The 18,013-nt window shown below is 38.1% G+C and overlaps 2 protein-coding genes across 2 annotated transcripts; both read left to right on the top strand.

Annotated features, from left to right (window-relative positions):
- The first annotated feature begins 1,493 nt into the window (after positions 1-1,493).
- On the top strand, positions 1,494-9,358 carry LOC145481072 (trypsin-2-like). Its single transcript, XM_081459462.1, has 7 exons — positions 1,494-1,697; positions 3,730-3,783; positions 5,296-5,352; positions 6,192-6,245; positions 6,543-6,758; positions 7,216-7,466; positions 8,239-9,358. Exons 1-7 carry the CDS (start codon positions 1,589-1,591, stop codon positions 8,539-8,541), a joined length of 1,044 nt encoding a protein of 347 aa, XP_081315588.1. The 5' UTR covers positions 1,494-1,588; the 3' UTR covers positions 8,542-9,358.
- Positions 9,359-10,744: 1,386 nt separating this feature from the next.
- On the top strand, positions 10,745-17,254 carry LOC145481071 (serine protease 1-like). The gene is made up of 7 exons (XM_081459461.1): positions 10,745-10,972; positions 11,775-11,828; positions 13,399-13,455; positions 14,249-14,302; positions 14,593-14,808; positions 15,210-15,460; positions 16,715-17,254. The coding sequence occupies exons 1-7, from the start codon at positions 10,864-10,866 to the stop codon at positions 17,015-17,017; spliced, it is 1,044 nt and encodes a 347-aa protein (XP_081315587.1). The 5' UTR covers positions 10,745-10,863; the 3' UTR covers positions 17,018-17,254.
- The last annotated feature ends 759 nt before the right edge of the window (positions 17,255-18,013 follow it).

An 18,013-nucleotide genomic window follows, 5' to 3' on the forward strand; every position in this document is an offset into this window, starting at 1 on the left:
GTCTCTTATGTAAACTCCTGTAAAGTTTCGAAATGCATCAAGACAGCGACAGCCGAAGCCCCTTTGCTTCTCTGATATCAAAATTTCAAAGAAGGCATTCCCACAACGTTGGAGATCTTTCTTTGCTTTGAAACGAAACGAAATATAACTAGATCCTCCCTTAAAACATCCAAAAACGCGCGAGTAACATCTGGGGAAGAACTGGGTACCATGTCTAAAAATAGCTTAAGAAGCCTATATGGGTATCTGGGGGATTCACTCTAATACCTCCATCTTGTCTTGGTCCTTAGCTTATACAAAAGCTTTGAGCTTGTTGTTGTTGTCTTTTTTTTTCGTTTCAAAATATAGTGTTTGGATATGCATTTGAAAAGTATGTTGTTTGTGAAAAAGTTCCGTTGTACGCGAATGCGGAATGGTTGAACGCAGTGAAAAAATAACGAAAGTAAGTGCAAACCATGTACAGACTTTCTATGGTAGTTAAATGAACTTAACAAGTCTCTCTTAACAAGTCTCTTTCTGAGAATTAAATACCTAAATAAACTTTATAAAGTTGGGCTATTTGTAATCGGACTGAAGAAGTCAAAGATTTGATCTTTTTTTTCTTCTAAGTTCTTAAAAGAGCTAAATCTAAAACAAAAACACACAGGCTTATATTTCTGGAGGGGGCCGGGATGCGGCTTATTGTCAGAAGGATTTTGTCGTCTGGAAGTTGAAGTGGTTATTTCGGGAAGGGATATTGTTTGAATTTCACAGACGAGTATGTTGAATCAACTACAAATATAATACCTGCGTCTCACTATGAAGTAGAAAATGACGTCTTGTATCACTTATAAAGATGTCACTGATATTTAAATTAAGAAGTACTTTGTTTTGTGAACTTGGTTCATTTAGCAACCTTTGTACATTTATGGCAATATCTTGATGAACTTTTGTAAGAATTATCACGTCACCAGACTTGATGTTCGTACCTGGATCTTGACCGAGCTATATCACTCTTTGTTTGTTCACGATGGTAGATATACAAATATTGATTGTATATATCATGCATCTTGATGAACAAATCAAAAACTAATAATTAACTTTAGAAAGCATTTTCTCGAGTTCCTCTGTGTTTCTATCGATATATCGACATAGGAACAGTCGTGAAAAATTGGCCGGACATTCGAAAAAGTGTGAACAAATTCGATTCACCTACGACTCGTGTTGCAAGTGTATTTCTTATGTTCCACTCGCGTTTCTATAACTCGATAAGAACTCTGAAATATTTTAGTATCTCTTAATTGAATAGCTACTTATAATATCCTTGATATTGAATTTAAGAATCTTACAATATATGCGAACTAGCTTGATTCATTTTTAGTAAATTTGGTGTATTTATAGCTATCTAAATATACTTCTGCGAATCTCAGTACTAAATTAATACTGAGGAATCTTGATCTTGATATCTCTATATCAGTCTTTGTCTCTAAATATAACAAAACCTTGTTATGATCAGTTTTGCCTAGCATGTCCGCAGGCCTATTTTTATCGTGCTGTTGTTCTTACAAGAAAGCCGTGGGAAAACTTGGTCCGGTTTATTTCAGGCAAAATGTTGATGGCATCTAACGGACCTGTTGCAACTTTTGCCCTGTTTTTGTTCTTTTCTTTTGCTGTGATCAGTCAGACTAGTGGAAATCAACCAAGGAATGGAGTAGGCGGTAACTATGTTTGGCTTGGATTTATTATGTTAGGGTGTAAATATAACTATGGAGATCTATATATTTCTAGACTATGTCTTTTTGATAATTTTTCTTTCATCTTTATGTCTGTTGTGTGTCTATTTACACAAGAGTAGATCCCTCAAGTTTTCGTTTTTGTTTCTGGTAATAGACCTTTCCCGCATTCCAACAAACAATGGCGCCAAGTCGAGGTCAGGGTGGACAAAAATACGGAAGATGTATGAAAATGTTCACCCCAACCTCGCTCTGGTGCCATTGTTCGAACGCACTGAAGTGGAATGCGGGAAAGGTCTATTCATTTTTGTCTTCATGTGTTTCAGGTACCTTGAAGTTGTTTAGCGAACGCAAATTCATACAAAAGCGTGCAGATTGGTATAAGAACCCTAGTTTTTTGTTTGAAATACAACCACGCTAACAGTACAGGTTTCATCACTGCCAGTATTACAAACGCTAATTGCTGTGTCGGATAAAGTAAAGTTTCGAATAACTCCTTGGCTTCGGTATATGTTAAAACGCATTTTTAGTGGCTTCATGCTCGGAGGGGTGTTTCAAGAGGTTGAGAGATTACCGTGATGAATTCTTGCGCTTCAGAAACGTTTGAGTTTATTTTTAAAAGGGATGTCGCGTCTTAAAATTTTAAGCCTGTACGCGAATAAGGCGTGATGAAACTGCCCTAAAATAACGACATGAAACATCAAAGGAAGATTTACAGTCGTTTAATGAACGCTATAATGGAGATTTCACTGCGTGCTTCACTCGCACAGAAATTTCAGTAGACTGTTAAAACAGCCTATTTAAATTGCCTTAAAGAAAAACGAAGGAACGACAGCATACAAACTATGTTTCTACAAAAGAGACTGAAAGGTGCGAGAGCTATTTTTCATTTGTTTTTGAAAAGAGTTAATTCTCAGTGTAGGCTTTATCACTCCTGGGTTCGGAAATCCCAGGAGGGCCTTGATATAACCAGTCTTGTTACGCAAATGTTGATCACGTGGACAGTCCAAGCGGGTTTACATGCATTTTCATCCTCCATGAAAACATATGCATGTCGAAAAGCGAGGTAGCATTATATCCATGTCTAAATTTAACTGGAGAGGAATCGGCATGGGAACAAGATCTATAGATATGGGTTATTGACCAATCTTGTTCGGTCAAGGTTACTGGATGTTAGCCAAATTCCTTTTTCGAGTGTTTATGGACCGAGACAGAGCCGAAGTCCATAAACACGCAAAAATAGAACGAGACCAATATCCGGCTACCTTTACCGAACAAGCTTGGTCAAAAAAGGATATTCTTTATGAGCTAACGAACACGGAAAAAAAAAAAATTGTGCTTGTTTATTTGCGAGCACTGAAAGGGAAGCCAAGGAACTGTTTTGTTTTCGTTGTTTTCATCCTCCGGGCGCTTACGCTTTTCTGGTTTTCATCGATAATATATAGATTTAGGCAAGCCTAAAAGTGTAGCTCGTGGGCCGGGTTGTTCAGAGCCCGATTAAGCTAACCCAGGATAAGGTGGAATTTTGATTTGAGATTTGTAACTTTGCGGTGAGGTTTTCTGTATATTGTTTGGCCTTCTGTTTTGAGTTTTAATAATTACAATATACACAAAACAAAGCAGCGAAAAACATTTGTATAGAAGATAAAGTTATAATTCGGTTAACTTTTAGGGTGCGTTCCTTTGGGATGATCTGGATCAGGGTCAGTGATCCAAGATCACTCGGATCATGGTCCATCAAAGGAACCGATGAATCCGTGAACAGAGTAGATTCATCGGTTCCTTTGATACACCTTAATGATACACCGATATTGTAACTTTTGAAGCTTTGCGCTAAGTGTTTTGTTGCAGTTCCCCCATACGACACTACAAAAAGTAATATAATCACGATAACTGAAGTATGCAGATGGCTTTCGTTTCATTTTTACGTCTGTTATGTGTTTATTTACATCAGAGAAGATTCCTCAAGTTTCCGTCTTTCTTTCTGATAATCAATTTTTGTCTACGCGTGTTTCAGATACCTTGAAGCTGTTAAGCGAGCACAAATCCAGAAACAAGCGTTTAGCTATAGGTTGGTATGAGAGCCTTAGTTTTGTATTAAGTAGATAGAACAACGCTAACAGAACAGGTCTTATCATTCTCAGTACAGTCGAACCTCCTATTAAGCGGCCACCACCTAACTCGTTATTCTATGTTTACTAAGCAATCAAGCCATTGTAAAAAAATAGCCAAAGTAGTCCAACCCCTGTTTAGCGGTAAACCTTTGTTAAGTGGCCACCTTCCATTTCCCGGAGGGTGGCCGCTTAATAGGGGTTCGACTGTAATACGAACTCCTATAAAGGGGAAGGAGAGGGGAAAACTAGAGGAGGTGGACGGATGGCAACGCCCGCAAGCATGCCATTGTTTTCTTTGTTTTTACGAGCACCGGATGAACGCCAAAATCATGATTGGTCAAAATTAATAAAGTACCTAACCGTTTGCTTTGATTAGACAGTGAAATGTTATTCAAGTACTTTACCTCACGTTCAACAGGGTAGATAAATCGGGTAGGTTGGAAAACAGGAATCTAGGAATTTGAAACCGGAACCGGACTCCGAATACCCGGAATCCTCGAAATTTAAAAAACTAAAATAAGTCCGTTAAATAATGAAATAAAAAGTTTTCTCTTGATAAATACTCTGGCCAAAAGCATTTCTGTGGCATGAAGCGGCGAGAATATTTCTAGTTCATTCTGGATGGGATGCTAGTCCATGGCTGGCTTACCCCGCGTTTTAAATTCGCTGGTACTCGTCTATACACTCTGTGTAAAGCTGTGGAAACACTCGCCTGTCGGCAAGTACTCCCACAGCATTCCTCGTGCTCCCAAACTTTCACTCTTGTTTCTATAACTCGATAGAAACACGGTACATGTTTTCTATTTCTTAATTTTCGAGGGGGATAAAAAAAGAAATGATCTTCGTGCTTGTTTATTTCCTAGCACTGAAAGGGAAGCCAGTCAACTCTTTTGTTTTCATTGTTTTAATTCTCATTGACGCTTACAGGTTTCTCGTTTTTATCGCTGAAAAGACCAAAGGAAATCCTTAAGCTGTCACGGAAAATCATTTTTCACGGCGCAAATTACGAAAGAAAACTTTGGCGAACCTGCTTCGGCTTCGGGATGATTTTTCTTGCGTGACACAGCGCGTAATTCCGAACGGGCCAGAATGTCGATCGGTAAACACGCAAAAAAAGAACTTAGCCAATATCCAGCCATCTTAAACATCAATATCCACCCATCTTAAACATCAATATCCAGCGATCTTAATAAATTATCTTATCTTATCTTATCTTATCTTATCTTATCTTATCTTATCTTATCTTATCTTATCTTATCTTATCTTATCTTATCCGAGTCTCACTGAGCTAGCCATATAACAAGGGATTTCTCGCTTACCCTTCATCTTGTCTTGCTTTCAACTTCATAGTTTACCTAGCCCTCTTCTCTTCTAATATCACTCGAATTTTCTTTATGGCTAAGAAAAACATTACACAACACAACCTCAGTACCACATACTGATATTTTCTGTTTCATATATTCTTAAAGCTCGGCCGACAAGTTTTTCACCAACAACTGACGATGATCCACCTCCAGATGCTCAGGGTAAGAAAACCAAGCCTTGTGGTTTAAACATATATTGTACGTATAATCTACGTCAAGAAAACCCCGAAAAGCTGTCTGGCTTATAGCTGTTCACTACTGGTAGTGCTACTACTTATATTTCTTTTTATATTTATATTTATATATATTTTTTTCTACCTCTTCTTTTCTTTATTTTTCCCACAACCGATTTAAAGCGTAATAATCCTTGTAACTACTCAGCTCGTTTAGTTCTTACTATTTTGCGGAGTAGTTTTTTGCTTTTTTAAGATTAATTTATTCTTTTGCTGTATGATATTCTATGTATTAAGGAAAATAAAATGGTTGTTGTTGGTGTTGTTATTGTTCGAAAGTTTTTGACGTGGGCATGCCAAGGGAACATTATTTGTGTCTATTATTTTGGTTTCTGAGGAATATGGCATTACCCATTATAAAAGCGACTGCCTGAACCTGTAACAGAATGTGGCAACCATTGACCGCTATTAATGGCCATCAATGCGACTACGACTGTGACTACATTAGTAGATCCGCCATTTTGGTTCTACCGCAACCTCAAAAGATCGCAGGCAGAAAAATATCCGAATTCGAAGAAAAAATCGTTTACATGACAAAACTCTATGGATTCAAAGTTTCCACTTTAAGTTCCGGATTCAAATTCTCCAGAAACATGACCAAACCAGGGAGTTTTTATTTCGGATTCTTCCACTTGTGTGTAAACGGCAAAATCAATCCGGTACTAGCTAAAAAGTTCCGGATTCGTGACGAATCCGGAACAATTTCCACTAATGTAAACATAGTCTAAAGCGCCAAAAGCTAATATTGTCTTTCTTATATCCGTTTAGGTGCGTCGATAACTTTGTCACCAACTGCTGGCGCACGCGCACCCATTAATCAGGGTAAGACAGAGAGAATTTTCACGGAAAAAGAGATTTACAGTGGAACGTCTATCATACGATCTCTTACTGATTAAAAAAACATTATGCAAGGAGCTAAAATCAATCCGAGGAGGCATATTTCTTGTTTTAACCAATCAACAGCAATGACGATACCAAATGTGATTTTGAATGCTCTTATTTTCCGCATTTGCTACCTTTTTCACGCATAAGGCATCAATTACATGTTTTGGACCATAATCATAATAACAGTTTAAAAATGTTTATAGATCAGAGCCCTAAATTGTCTTTCATTACTAGGGAACGTGGAGTGTGGCGGGAAAAAGCCCGATTCCAGAATTGTAGGGGGCACAAACGCCCAACCAGGGTCTTGGCCATGGCAAGTGTTAGTGGACTATAAGCCGCATCGGGGCCCTGTTTGGTGTGGAGGCTCCATTCTTACCCCGTACTGGATCGTTACTGCAGCTCACTGTTTTAATGTTGGAAAAAATGCCGCGTCTTTTACACTAACTGTAGGTAAAGAAACACTGCGTTATCACATTAATCGCATCGTCATAACAACATCATAATATTGTTCAAATGGTTCAGTGAGAGTCGTCTCATTAGATATTCAGCGTAGTTTCTACGTCTTCTTTGGGCGTAGCCCATAGAATATGAAATCTTTATTATTATTATTATTATTATTATTATTATTATTATTATTATTATTATATCCTTCACAGCGTTTTTATTAAAATATCCCTTTTGTAGAATGAAAAACGTTTCTATTTTCCAGAAATATCGACGCCCGTAAAACCGGAAGGCGCAAAGCTCGATCGCACGTAGGTCTCGTAAGAGCAGCCAGGCGCTCACCAATTCCATTTTCCCATTTATGACCATTCATAACCCAGCTGGTGTGAAAAGTTTTTCTTCTTTGACTAGTTCACTAACGTAAACTTAAGTATGTCAAAACATTTTATCTAACTGTGAACAGGTGAACACGATCTTCGTATAGTGGAAGGAACCGAGCAAATAATCCCAATCGACAAAATCATCTTACATCCTAATTATAACTCGGCAGCGACTAACTACGACTATGACGTGGCATTGATCAAACTGAAGGAGCCGATCACGTTCAACAATGACGTAAGACCTGTATGTCTGCCCACCATGGATTTTCCTCCTGGAACTAATTGTTATGTCACAGGATGGGGAGATACAAGCTTTTTGGGAAATTTTGCGCAGGTATTTATACAAATGTTTTAATCTTTTGCGGGCAATGTTTTCACTTGCATTCGCGCGAGACACTTCATAAGCGTATTGGTAACAGGTTGTAATATATACTATGCAAAATATGAAGATTCCCAAACGCCGAAAAGTAATTGGCTTTGCATCAACTACCCTGTACGATTGGCTTGAAAAACTTGCACCACTTTTCATACAATCAGAAGTAAAACTAAAACCAATCGTGACTCGCACACATAAGTTTTCCCCCGCTTTGCATCATGCAGATACATGTAATTACTTCGAGTTTCAAATGGTTCATTGGATTTTCTTTGTTCTTTGGGATTGGCTAGAGTGATTACTTTGGTTTTGTTTTTACGACACTCATTTAAAAAGTGCTCTGTAAAGCGCAGTTACCTGTGTTTCATATGGGACTATAGAACCCTTTACGGATTTTCCGTATGGTTTGTATTTTTATTTCATGCTTGCCACTAACTTTTAATAAATTAATTCAAGGTAAAAGAATTCATTACATGCCTCGGGAAACTCTTTTGACTGTCGTCAGCTAGCCATACAAATGGTTATAATAAATTGCTGGGTTTTCCATCGTAGTTTCTTTTAAACGAGTGACCCAGTACCAATGTCTTTAGTTTGTTTGTTGCTTTGGCAGCAAATAGTTTTTGTGCCAATTATCATGGGAAATATCCGCACTGAGCATGATCATTTGCCTGAGATTAACTGTGATGATTTTAAAAAGAAAAAAAGAAAAAAAAAACTATGACATATCTTTTAGATTTTGCAGCAAGCGCAAGTTCCTCTTATACCACGTGACACTTGTCGGAGGGCAAACAGCGACTCCGGAGTTGAAATTACGGAACGCATGCGCTGTGCAGGTTTCTCTCAGGGAGGAGTTGATTCATGCCAAAGTGACAGTGGAGGGCCATTGGTCTGTCCGAGCAATAACAAGTGGTATCTCATGGGTATCGTCAGCTGGGGAGTTGGTTGTGCAAGTCCGAATAGATTCGGAGTGTATTCTGACGTGTTTGTACTTAAGACCTGGGTTCAGGATACAATTAACAATTCTACAACTCTATGATTGTCAGGGGTAGAAGAGAGAGTGAAGTTGTCGGTTGACGACTAGCTCATGTTTCAAGGAAAATAAAAGAATCACGGCAAACTAATTAAACGAACCTCGCTTAATGGTAATTATTCCGGTAAATCACAGTTTGTGTTTTAATAGCGGGTCACGTTTCACCAAAAAATGTTGAATTTGACGATAAGCTAACTGCTCATTGTCATCTTAGCTTGTAAGAATGCATTATATATAAGCAATAAAAGAGGGAATGTAAAGTATTGTCAATTGTACTCGTTATTATACTTGTAGTCGACTTGTGCTACTTCCTTCGTCTCAATATAAGGCTTCCGAAAGTTTTCTCAGTTTCTTTTCCAGTTTGTCCTTGGCGTTGTTGTCCTTGATACTTAAACTGCCTTTTGCTGTTTGGGCGGGAAGCATCTGTCTGCATTTTAGACGATCTGTTTGTTCGGATGCATTGTGTTCGGTTGCTCGCTTGCTTTGCGCTCATTTGGCCGTTCATTCAATTTTTATTGTTTGTTCAGGGGACATCCGTCTCTTATGTAAACTCCTGTTAAAATTTCGAAATGCATCAAAACAGCAAGAGTCGAAGAGTCCTTTGCTTCTTTGATATTAAAATTTCAAAGAAGACATTCCCACAACGTTGGAGGTCTTTCTTTGCTTTGAAACGAAACGAAATATAACTAAATCCTCCCTTAAAACATTCAAAAAACGCGCAAGTAACATCTGCGGAAGAACCGGGTACCATGTCTAAAAATAGCTTAAGAAGCCTATATGGGTATATGGGGATTCACTCCCTTACCTCAATCTTCTCTTGGTCTTTAGCTTATAGAAAAAGCTTTAGAGGAATGTTGTTTGTCAAAATGTTCAGTTGTACAAGAATGCGGAATGGTTGAAGGCAGTGGAAAATAACGAAAGGAAGTGCGAAACACGTCCAGACGTTCTACAGTAAATGAACTTAACAAGTCTCTTTCTAAGAATTAAATGCCTAATAAACTCTATAAAGTTGGGCTGTTTGTAATCGGACTGAAGAATTTAACATTTTTAGACATTATGATAGATGCGAATGTAGCCATAACACTACTGGAAAAAAGACCTGAAAAAATTTTCAAGCTTTGAACGGGATTAAAGTTTTTATTTTTTTTCTTTCTTTTAAGTTCTTAGAAGAGCTAAATCTAAAAATGAGCATACAGGCTTATATTTCTGGAGGGGGACGGGCTGCGGCTTATTATCTTAAAGATTTTGGCGTCTGGAAGTTAAAGTGTTTTTTTGGGGGGGGAGGGATATTACATTATCTGAATTTCACCGACAAGTATGTTGAAGCAACTACAGATATAATATCTGCGACTCTCTATGAAGTAGAAAGTGACGTCCTGTATCACTTACAAAAATGTCACTGATATTTAAATTACGAAGTGCTGTATATTATGTGAAGTTGGTTCATTTACAGTATAGCAACCTTTCTACATTTATAGCAAGTTGAACCTGTGTGTGATGCTCATACCTGGATCTTGACCGAGCTATATCATTCTTTGCTTGTTCGTGATGGTAGATATACAAATATTGATTGTATATATCATGTATCTTAAGGGACAAATCAAAAACTAATAATTAACTTTGGAAAACATTTTCTCGAGTTCCTCTTTAATTTGTTTCTATCGATACATTGACATAGGAACAGCCGCGAAAATTTGGCGGGGAAACTCGAAAGAGTGTGAACAAAGTCGATTCACCTACGACTCGTGTTTCAACAGCATTTTATATGCTGAACTCTTGTTTCTATAACTTGATAAGAACGCTGAAATATTTTACTATCTCTTAATTGAACATCTACTTATAATATCCTTGATATTGAATTTAAGAATCATACAATATATGCGAACTTGATTCATTTTTAGTAAATTTGGTGTATTCATAGCTATCTAAATATACTTCTGCGAATCCTAGTACTAAATTAATACTAAGGAATCTTGATCTTGATATCTCAAAAGAGCGTTTTCACTCACGTGGCCAGCACACATGGAAATTTATCAGAACAAAAAGAATTGTTTACATAAGAAAAGAGTTCAACTCCCACAGGATTAGTTTGGTACACCAACGTCGCTGCCGTTTCATTGTTTTGAAACACCAATATGGTTGCCATGACGTCATGTGAAAGCGCTCTATATCAGTCTGTCTCTAAATGAAACAAAACCTTGTTATGATCAGTTTTGACTAGCATATCCGCAGGCTTATATCAGGCATATATTATATATTATATCATGTTTATGTAGCGCTGTTTTTCTTTTGCCCTTGACAAACTTGGTAAGGTTTATTTCGGGTAAAATGTTCGTCGCATCTAACGGGCTTGTTGCAACTTTTGCTCTGTTTTTGTTCTTTTCTTTTGCTGAGATCACCCAAACAAGTGGAAATCAACCAAGGAATGAAGTAGGCGGTATGTTAGGCTTGAATTTATTATGCTAAGACATTAATTGAACAGAATAGAATAGTATAGAATAAATAACTTTATTTATACACGGTAAAAACATCAGGCTTCAATTACAAAACTCTATTTACATCCTAATACCATTATAAATACAATGCATTAAAAAGAAAACTGATAATTCGAACATAATAATATCAATTAAAGTGCACAATGAAGTAAAACAAAAATGCCTGCTTTCCATGATGCCGCATATTTATATTATTTACCTGCGTTAGAAGAGACCGTTGCACTGAGCCGGATTTAAAACTAATCAGAGTTTGTGCTTGCTGCAGTTTGACGGATAAACTGTTCCACAGCATCCTACTATTATAGCTAAAACTGTTCCTTAGAAAGTTGGTACGGCAGTGGACAGCCAGTTTGCCCTCGCAGTCCCTTAGTGAATAAGAAATCAGGGGCAAGACCATTAACTGATTCATAGACTGCAGTAGCTGTTTTCAATTTTCGTTGAACATCTAGCTTTTTTTCCAGCCAAGTCTCACAATGAGATCATCGGCAAATGCAATAGCGTCATATGAAGAAGAAGTCAAGATTCGCGCAGCGCGATATTGTAACTTTTGAAGCTTTGCGCTAAGTGTTTTGTTGCAGTTCCCCCATACGACACTACAAAAAGTAATATAATCACGATAACTGAAGTATGCAGATGGCTTTCGTTTCATTTTTACGTCTGTTATGTGTTTATTTACATCAGAGAAGATTCCTCAAGTTTCCGTCTTTCTTTCTGATAATCAATTTTTGTCTACGCGTGTTTCAGATACCTTGAAGCTGTTAAGCGAGCACAAATCCAGAAACAAGCGTTTAGCTATAGGTTGGTATGAGAGCCTTAGTTTTGTATTAAGTAGATAGAACAACGCTAACAGAACAGGTCTTATCATTCTCAGTACAGTCGAACCTCCTATTAAGCGGCCACCCCCTAACTCGTTATTCTATGTTTACTAAGCAATCAAGCCATTGTAAAAAAATAGCCAAAGTAGTCCAACCCCTGTTAAGCGGTAAACCTTTGTTAAGTGGCCACCTTCCATTTCCCGGAGGGTGGCCGCTTAATAGGGGTTCGACTGTAATACGAACTCCTATAAAGGGGAAGGAGAGGGGAAAACTAGAGGAGGTGGACGGATGGCAACGCCCGCAAGCATGCCATTGTTTTCTTTGTTTTTACGAGCACCGGATGAACGCCAAAATCATGATTGGTCAAACTTAATAAAGTACCTAACCGTTTGCTTTGATTAGACAGTGAAATGTTATTCAAGTACTTTACCTCACGTTCAACAGGGTAGATAAATCGGGTAGGTTGGAAAACAGGAATCTAGGAATTTGAAACCGGAACCGGACTCCGAATACCCGGAATCCTCGAAATTTAAAAAACTAAAATAAGTCCGTTAAATAATGAAATAAAAAGTTTTCTCTTGATAAATACTCTGGCCAAAAGCATTTCTGTGGCATGAAGCGGCGAGAATATTTCTAGTTCATTCTGGATGGGATGCTAGTCCATGGCTGGCTTACCCCGCGTTTTAAATTCGCTGGTACTCGTCTATACACTCTGTGTAAAGCTGTGGAAACACTCGCCTGTCGGCAAGTGCTCCCACAGCATTCCTCGTGCTCCCAAACTTTCACTCTTGTTTCTATAACTCGATAGAAACACGGTACATGTTTTCTATTTCTTAATTTTCGAGGGGGATAAAAAAAGAAATGATCTTCGTGCTTGTTTATTTCCTAGCACTGAAAGGGAAGCCAGTCAACTCTTTTGTTTTCATTGTTTTAATTCTCATTGACGCTTACAGGTTTCTCGTTTTTATCGCTGAAAAGACCAAAGGAAATCCTTAAGCTGTCACGGAAAATCATTTTTCACGGCGCAAATTACGAAAGAAAACTTTGGCGAACCTGCTTCGGCTTCGGGATGATTTTTCTTGCGTGACACAGCGCGTAATTCCGAACGGGCCAGAATGTCGATCGGTAAACACGCAAAAAAAGAACTTAGCCAATATCCAGCCATCTTAAACATCAATATCCAGCCATCTTAAACATCAATATCCAGCCATCTTAAACATCAATATCCAGCCATCTTAATAAATTATCTTATCTTATCTTATCTTATCTTATCTTATCTTATCTTATCTTATCTTATCTTATCTTATCTTATCTTATCTTATCTTATCTTATCTTATCTTATCTTATCTTATCTTATCCGAGTCTCACTGAGCTAGCCATATCACAAGGGATTTCTCGCTTACCCTTCATCTTGTCTTGCTTTCAACTTTATAGTTTACCTAGCCCTCTTCTCTTCTAATATCACTCGAATTTTCTTTATGGCTAAAAAAAACATTACACAACACAACCTCAGTACCACATACTGATATTTTCTGTTTCATATATTCTTAAAGCTCGGCCGACAAGTTTTTCACCAACAACTGACGATGATCTACCTCCAAATGCTCAGGGTAAGAAAACCAAGCCTTGTGGTTTAAACATATATTGTACGTATAATCTACGTCAAGAAAACCCCGAAAAGCTGTCTGGCTTATAGCTGTTCACTACTGGTAGTGCTACTACTTATATTTCTTTTTATATTTATATTTATATATTTTTTTTTCTACCTCTTCTTTTCTTTATTTTTCCCACAACCGATTTAAAGCGTAATAATCCTTGTAACTACTCAGCTCGTTTGGTTCTTACTATTTCGCGGAGTAGTTTTTTGCTTTTTTAAGTTTAATTTATTCTTTTGCTGCATGATATTCTATGTATTAAGGAAAATAAAATGGTTGTTGTTGTTGTTGTTGTTCGAAAGTTTTTGAGATGGGCATGCCATGGGAACATTATTTGCGTCTATTATTTTGGTTTCTGAGGAATATGGCATCACCCATTATAAAAGTGACTGCCTGAACCTGTAACAGAATGTGGCAACCATTGACCGCTATTAATGGCCATCAATGTGACTACGACTGTGACTACATTAGTAGATCCGCCATTTTGGTTCAACCGCAACCTCAAAAGATCGCAGGCGGAAAAAAATATCCGGATTCGAAAGTTCCCACTTTAAAATTCGGATTCAGAATTTCCGTAAACACGACAAAACTAGGGAGTTATTTCGGATTCGTCCACTTGTGTGTAAACGGCAAAATCAATCTGGTACTAAAACTTTCCGGATTCGTCACGAATCCGGAACAATTTCCTCCAGTGTAAACCTAGTCTAAAGTACCACTAGCTGATATTTTCTTTCTTATATCCGTTTAGGTGCGTCGACAACTTTGTCACCAACTGCTGGCGGACGTGCACCCATTAATCAGGGTAAGAAATAGTGAATTTTCACTGATATAGAGATGTACAATGGAACGTCTATTTTACGATCTCTTACTGGTTAAAAGAACCCTTATTCAAGGAGCTAAAATCAATCCCCTCCGAGGAGACATATTTCTTGTTTCAACCAATCAGCAGTAATGACGAAACCAAATGTGATTTTGAATGCTCGTATTTTCCGCGTTTTCGGGAGTAAGGCATCAATTACATGTTTTGGACCATAATCATAATAGTTTTAAAATGTTTATAGATCAAAGCCCTAAATTGTCTTTCATCACTAGGGAACGTGGAGTGTGGCAGTAAAAAGCCCGGTTCCAGAATTGTAGGGGGCACAAACGCGCAACCAGGGTCTTGGCCGTGGCAAGTGTTAGTGGACTTTAAGCCGTACCGGGGCCCTGTTTCGTGTGGAGGCTCCATTCTTACCCCGTACTGGATCGTTACTGCAGCTCACTGTTTTGATGTTGGAAAAAATGTCACATCTTTTACACTAACTGTAGGTAAAGACGCACTTCTTTATCACTTTGTAACGTCATAATAACATCATAATATTGTTCAAATGCTTCAGTCAGAGTCGTTTCAAAGGTTTAGACATTCTGCAGCGTAGTTTGTACGTCTTCTTTGGGCATAGCCAATGGAAAATGAAATCTTTTTTTATTATATCTTTCACAGCTTTTATTATACCTTTTCAGTGTAGACTGAAAAACGTTTAGATTTTCCAGAAATATCGACGCGCGTGAAACTGGAAGGTGCAAAGCTCGTATCGTAAGAGCATCGAGGCGCTGACTATCTCATTTTCCCATTTATGACCATTCATAACCCATCTAGCGAGAAAAGTTTTTCTTCCTTGACTTGTTCACTAACTTAAGTGTGTTGAAACATTTTATCTAACTGTGAACAGGTGAACACGATCTTCGTATAGTGGAAGGAACCGAGCAAATAATCCCAATCGACAAAATCATCTTACATCCTAATTATAACCCGGCAGCGACTGGCTTCGACTATGACGTGGCATTGATCAAACTGAAGGAACCTATCAACTTTAACATTAACGTAAGACCTGTGTGTCTGCCCACCGTGGATTTTCCTCCTGGAACTAACTGTTATGTCACAGGATGGGGATATACAAGAGAGGGGGGAAATTTTGCACAGGTATTTATACAAATGTTTTAATCTTTTGTGGGCAATGTTTTTGCTTGCATTTGAGAGACACTTCATAAGCGTATTGATAAGAGGTTGTAACATTAATATGTAATCGACTCCCGATAAATTGAACCTTCAGGGGAAATTGAAAAAGGTACGGGGTGTCGGGAGTTCGAGTTATAGGGAGTTGAGAATAAATGACCGGAAATGAGGAAAAAACGGTGTTTAATGTTTTTCTATTCATGCAGTGTACATTTTAATCAAGTTTAATTACAGAATAGAGAAGTCGAGTGAAAATAAAATAATATATCTCTGAACTACTGTGTAAATCGCAACGTAACGTAATGTGATAAATATAACAAATGAAAGCAGCAGGGAGAAGTCCAGGAACTGGGAACTTTACAAGTCTTGTCACACGGCTGCTTCAAAATAAATTTGATGTTTTGGACTACAGTACACTGTTTGTTTTGACCTGTCACGTATTGACAGACAATATGGAAAATTGGTTCGAGTTAGCGGGAGGCTCGAGTTACCGAGGGTAAAATTACAGTTAATGTATGATGGAAATCCAGTGGAAATCGATTTTGGTTCGAGTAAGCGCGAGGTTCGAGTTAGCGAGGGTTCGAGTTATCGGGAGTCGACTTAACTGCGCAAAATATGAAGATTCCCAAACGCCGAAAAGTAATTAGTTTTGCATCAAATACATTACACGATTGGCTTGAAAAACTCGCGCTACTTTTCATCCAATCAAAAGTAAAATCAAAACCAATCGTGACTTGCACACACATGTTTTCCCGCGCTTTGCATCATGCAGTTACGTGTAATTACTTTGAGTTTCAAACGGTTCATTGGATTTTCTTTTTTCTTTGTGATTGGCAGAGAGTGATTACTTTGGTTTTTGTTTTACGACACTCAATTGAAAAGTGCTCTTTAAAGCGCAATTACCTGTGTACTATAGAACCCTTTCAGGATTATCCGTATGGTTTATAGTTTTAATTCATGCTTGCTATTAAATATTAATAAATTAATATAAGGTGAAACAATACATTGCATGCCTCGGGGAACTCTCTTGGCTTTCTTCAGCTAGGCATAAAAATTTTTATAATAAATTGCTGGGGTTTTTCCATCGTGTTTTCTTTCAGTCTTTAGTTTGTTTGTTTGTTGCTTTGGCAGAAAATAGCTTTTGTGGGAAATATCCGCACCGGGCTTGATCATTTGCCTGAGATTAACTGTGATGATAAAAACCTATGACATTTCTTTTAGATTTTGCAGCAAGCGGAAGTTCCTCTAGTATCACTTGACACTTGTCAGCGGGCATACAACGACCTCGGATTGGAAATTACGGAACGCATGCGCTGTGCAGGGTTCTCTCAGGGAGGAATTGATTCATGCGAAGGAGACAGTGGAGGACCGCTGGTCTGTCCGAGAAATAACAAGTGGTATCTCGTGGGTATCGTCAGCTGGGGAGTTGGTTGTGCGCGCCCGAATAGATTCGGAGTGTATTCTGACGTGTTTGCACTTAAGACCTGGGTGCAGGATACAATTAACTATTCCACAACTCTGTGATTGACAAGGGTAGTAAAGAGAGTGAAGTTGTCGGTTGAGGACTAACTCATGTTTCACGGAAAATAAAAGAATCACGGCAAACTAATTAAACGAACCTCGCTTAATGGTAATTATTCCGGTAAATCACAGTTTGTGTTTTAATAGCGGGTCACGTTTCAAGAAAAACTGTTGCATTTGACGATTAACTAACTGCTCATTATCATCTTGCAAGAATGCAATAAAAGAGGGAATGTAAAATATATTCAATTGTGATCATTTTTATACTTGTAGTCAACTTGTTCTACTTCCTTCGTCTCAATGTAAGGCTTCCGAACGTTTTCACAGTTTCTTTTCCAGTTTGTCCTTGACGTTGTTGTCCCTGATACTTAAACTGCCTTTTGCTGTTTGGGCGGGGAGCATCTGTCTGCACTTTAGACGATCTGTTTGTTCGGATACATTGTGTTCAGGTGCTCGTTTGCTTTGCGCTCATTTGGCTGTTCATTTCTCAGCCGTTCATTCAGTTTTTATTGTTTGTTCAAGGGACATCTGTCTCTTATGTAAACTCCTGTAAAGTTTCGAAATGCATCAAGACAGCGACAGCCGAAGCCCCTTTGCCTCTCTGATATCAAAATTTCAAAGAAGGCATTCCCACAACGTTGGAGATCTTTCTTTGCTTTGAAACGAAACGAAATATAACTAGATCCTCCCTTAAAACATCCAAAAACGCGCGAGTAACATCTGGGGAAGAACTGGGTACCATGTCTAAAAATAGCTTAAGAAGCCTATATGGGTATCTGGGGGATTCACTCTAATACCTCAATCTTGTCTTGGTCCTTAGCTTATACAAGAGCTTTGAGCTTGTTGTTGTTGTCTTTTTTTTTCGTTTCAAAATATAGTGTTTGGATTTGCATTTGAAAAGTATGTTGTTTGTGAAAAAGTTCCGTTGTACGCGAATGCGGAATGGTTGAACGCAGTGAAAAAATAACGAAAGTAAGTGCAAACCATGTACAGACTTTC

Source organism: Orbicella franksi, chromosome 3, assembly GCF_964199315.1.
Source record: "Orbicella franksi chromosome 3, jaOrbFran1.1, whole genome shotgun sequence".
NCBI lineage: Eukaryota > Metazoa > Cnidaria > Anthozoa > Scleractinia > Merulinidae > Orbicella > Orbicella franksi.

Bases quoted from the DNA above. Each gene is read 5' to 3' on its own strand.
- LOC145481072 (XM_081459462.1), top strand. From the start codon at position 1,589: ATGTTGATGGCATCTAACGGACCTGTTGCAACTTTTGCCCTGTTTTTG. The intron at 3,784-5,295 runs GTTGGTATGAGA...ATATTCTTAAAG, and splicing joins AAACAAGCGTTTAGCTATAG to CTCGGCCGACAAGTTTTTCA. The intron at 5,353-6,191 runs GTAAGAAAACCA...ATATCCGTTTAG, and splicing joins TCCACCTCCAGATGCTCAGG to GTGCGTCGATAACTTTGTCA.
- LOC145481071 (XM_081459461.1), top strand. From the start codon at position 10,864: ATGTTCGTCGCATCTAACGGGCTTGTTGCAACTTTTGCTCTGTTTTTG. The intron at 10,973-11,774 runs GTATGTTAGGCT...CGCGTGTTTCAG, and splicing joins ACCAAGGAATGAAGTAGGCG to ATACCTTGAAGCTGTTAAGC. The intron at 14,809-15,209 runs GTAAAGACGCAC...AACTGTGAACAG, and splicing joins ATCTTTTACACTAACTGTAG to GTGAACACGATCTTCGTATA.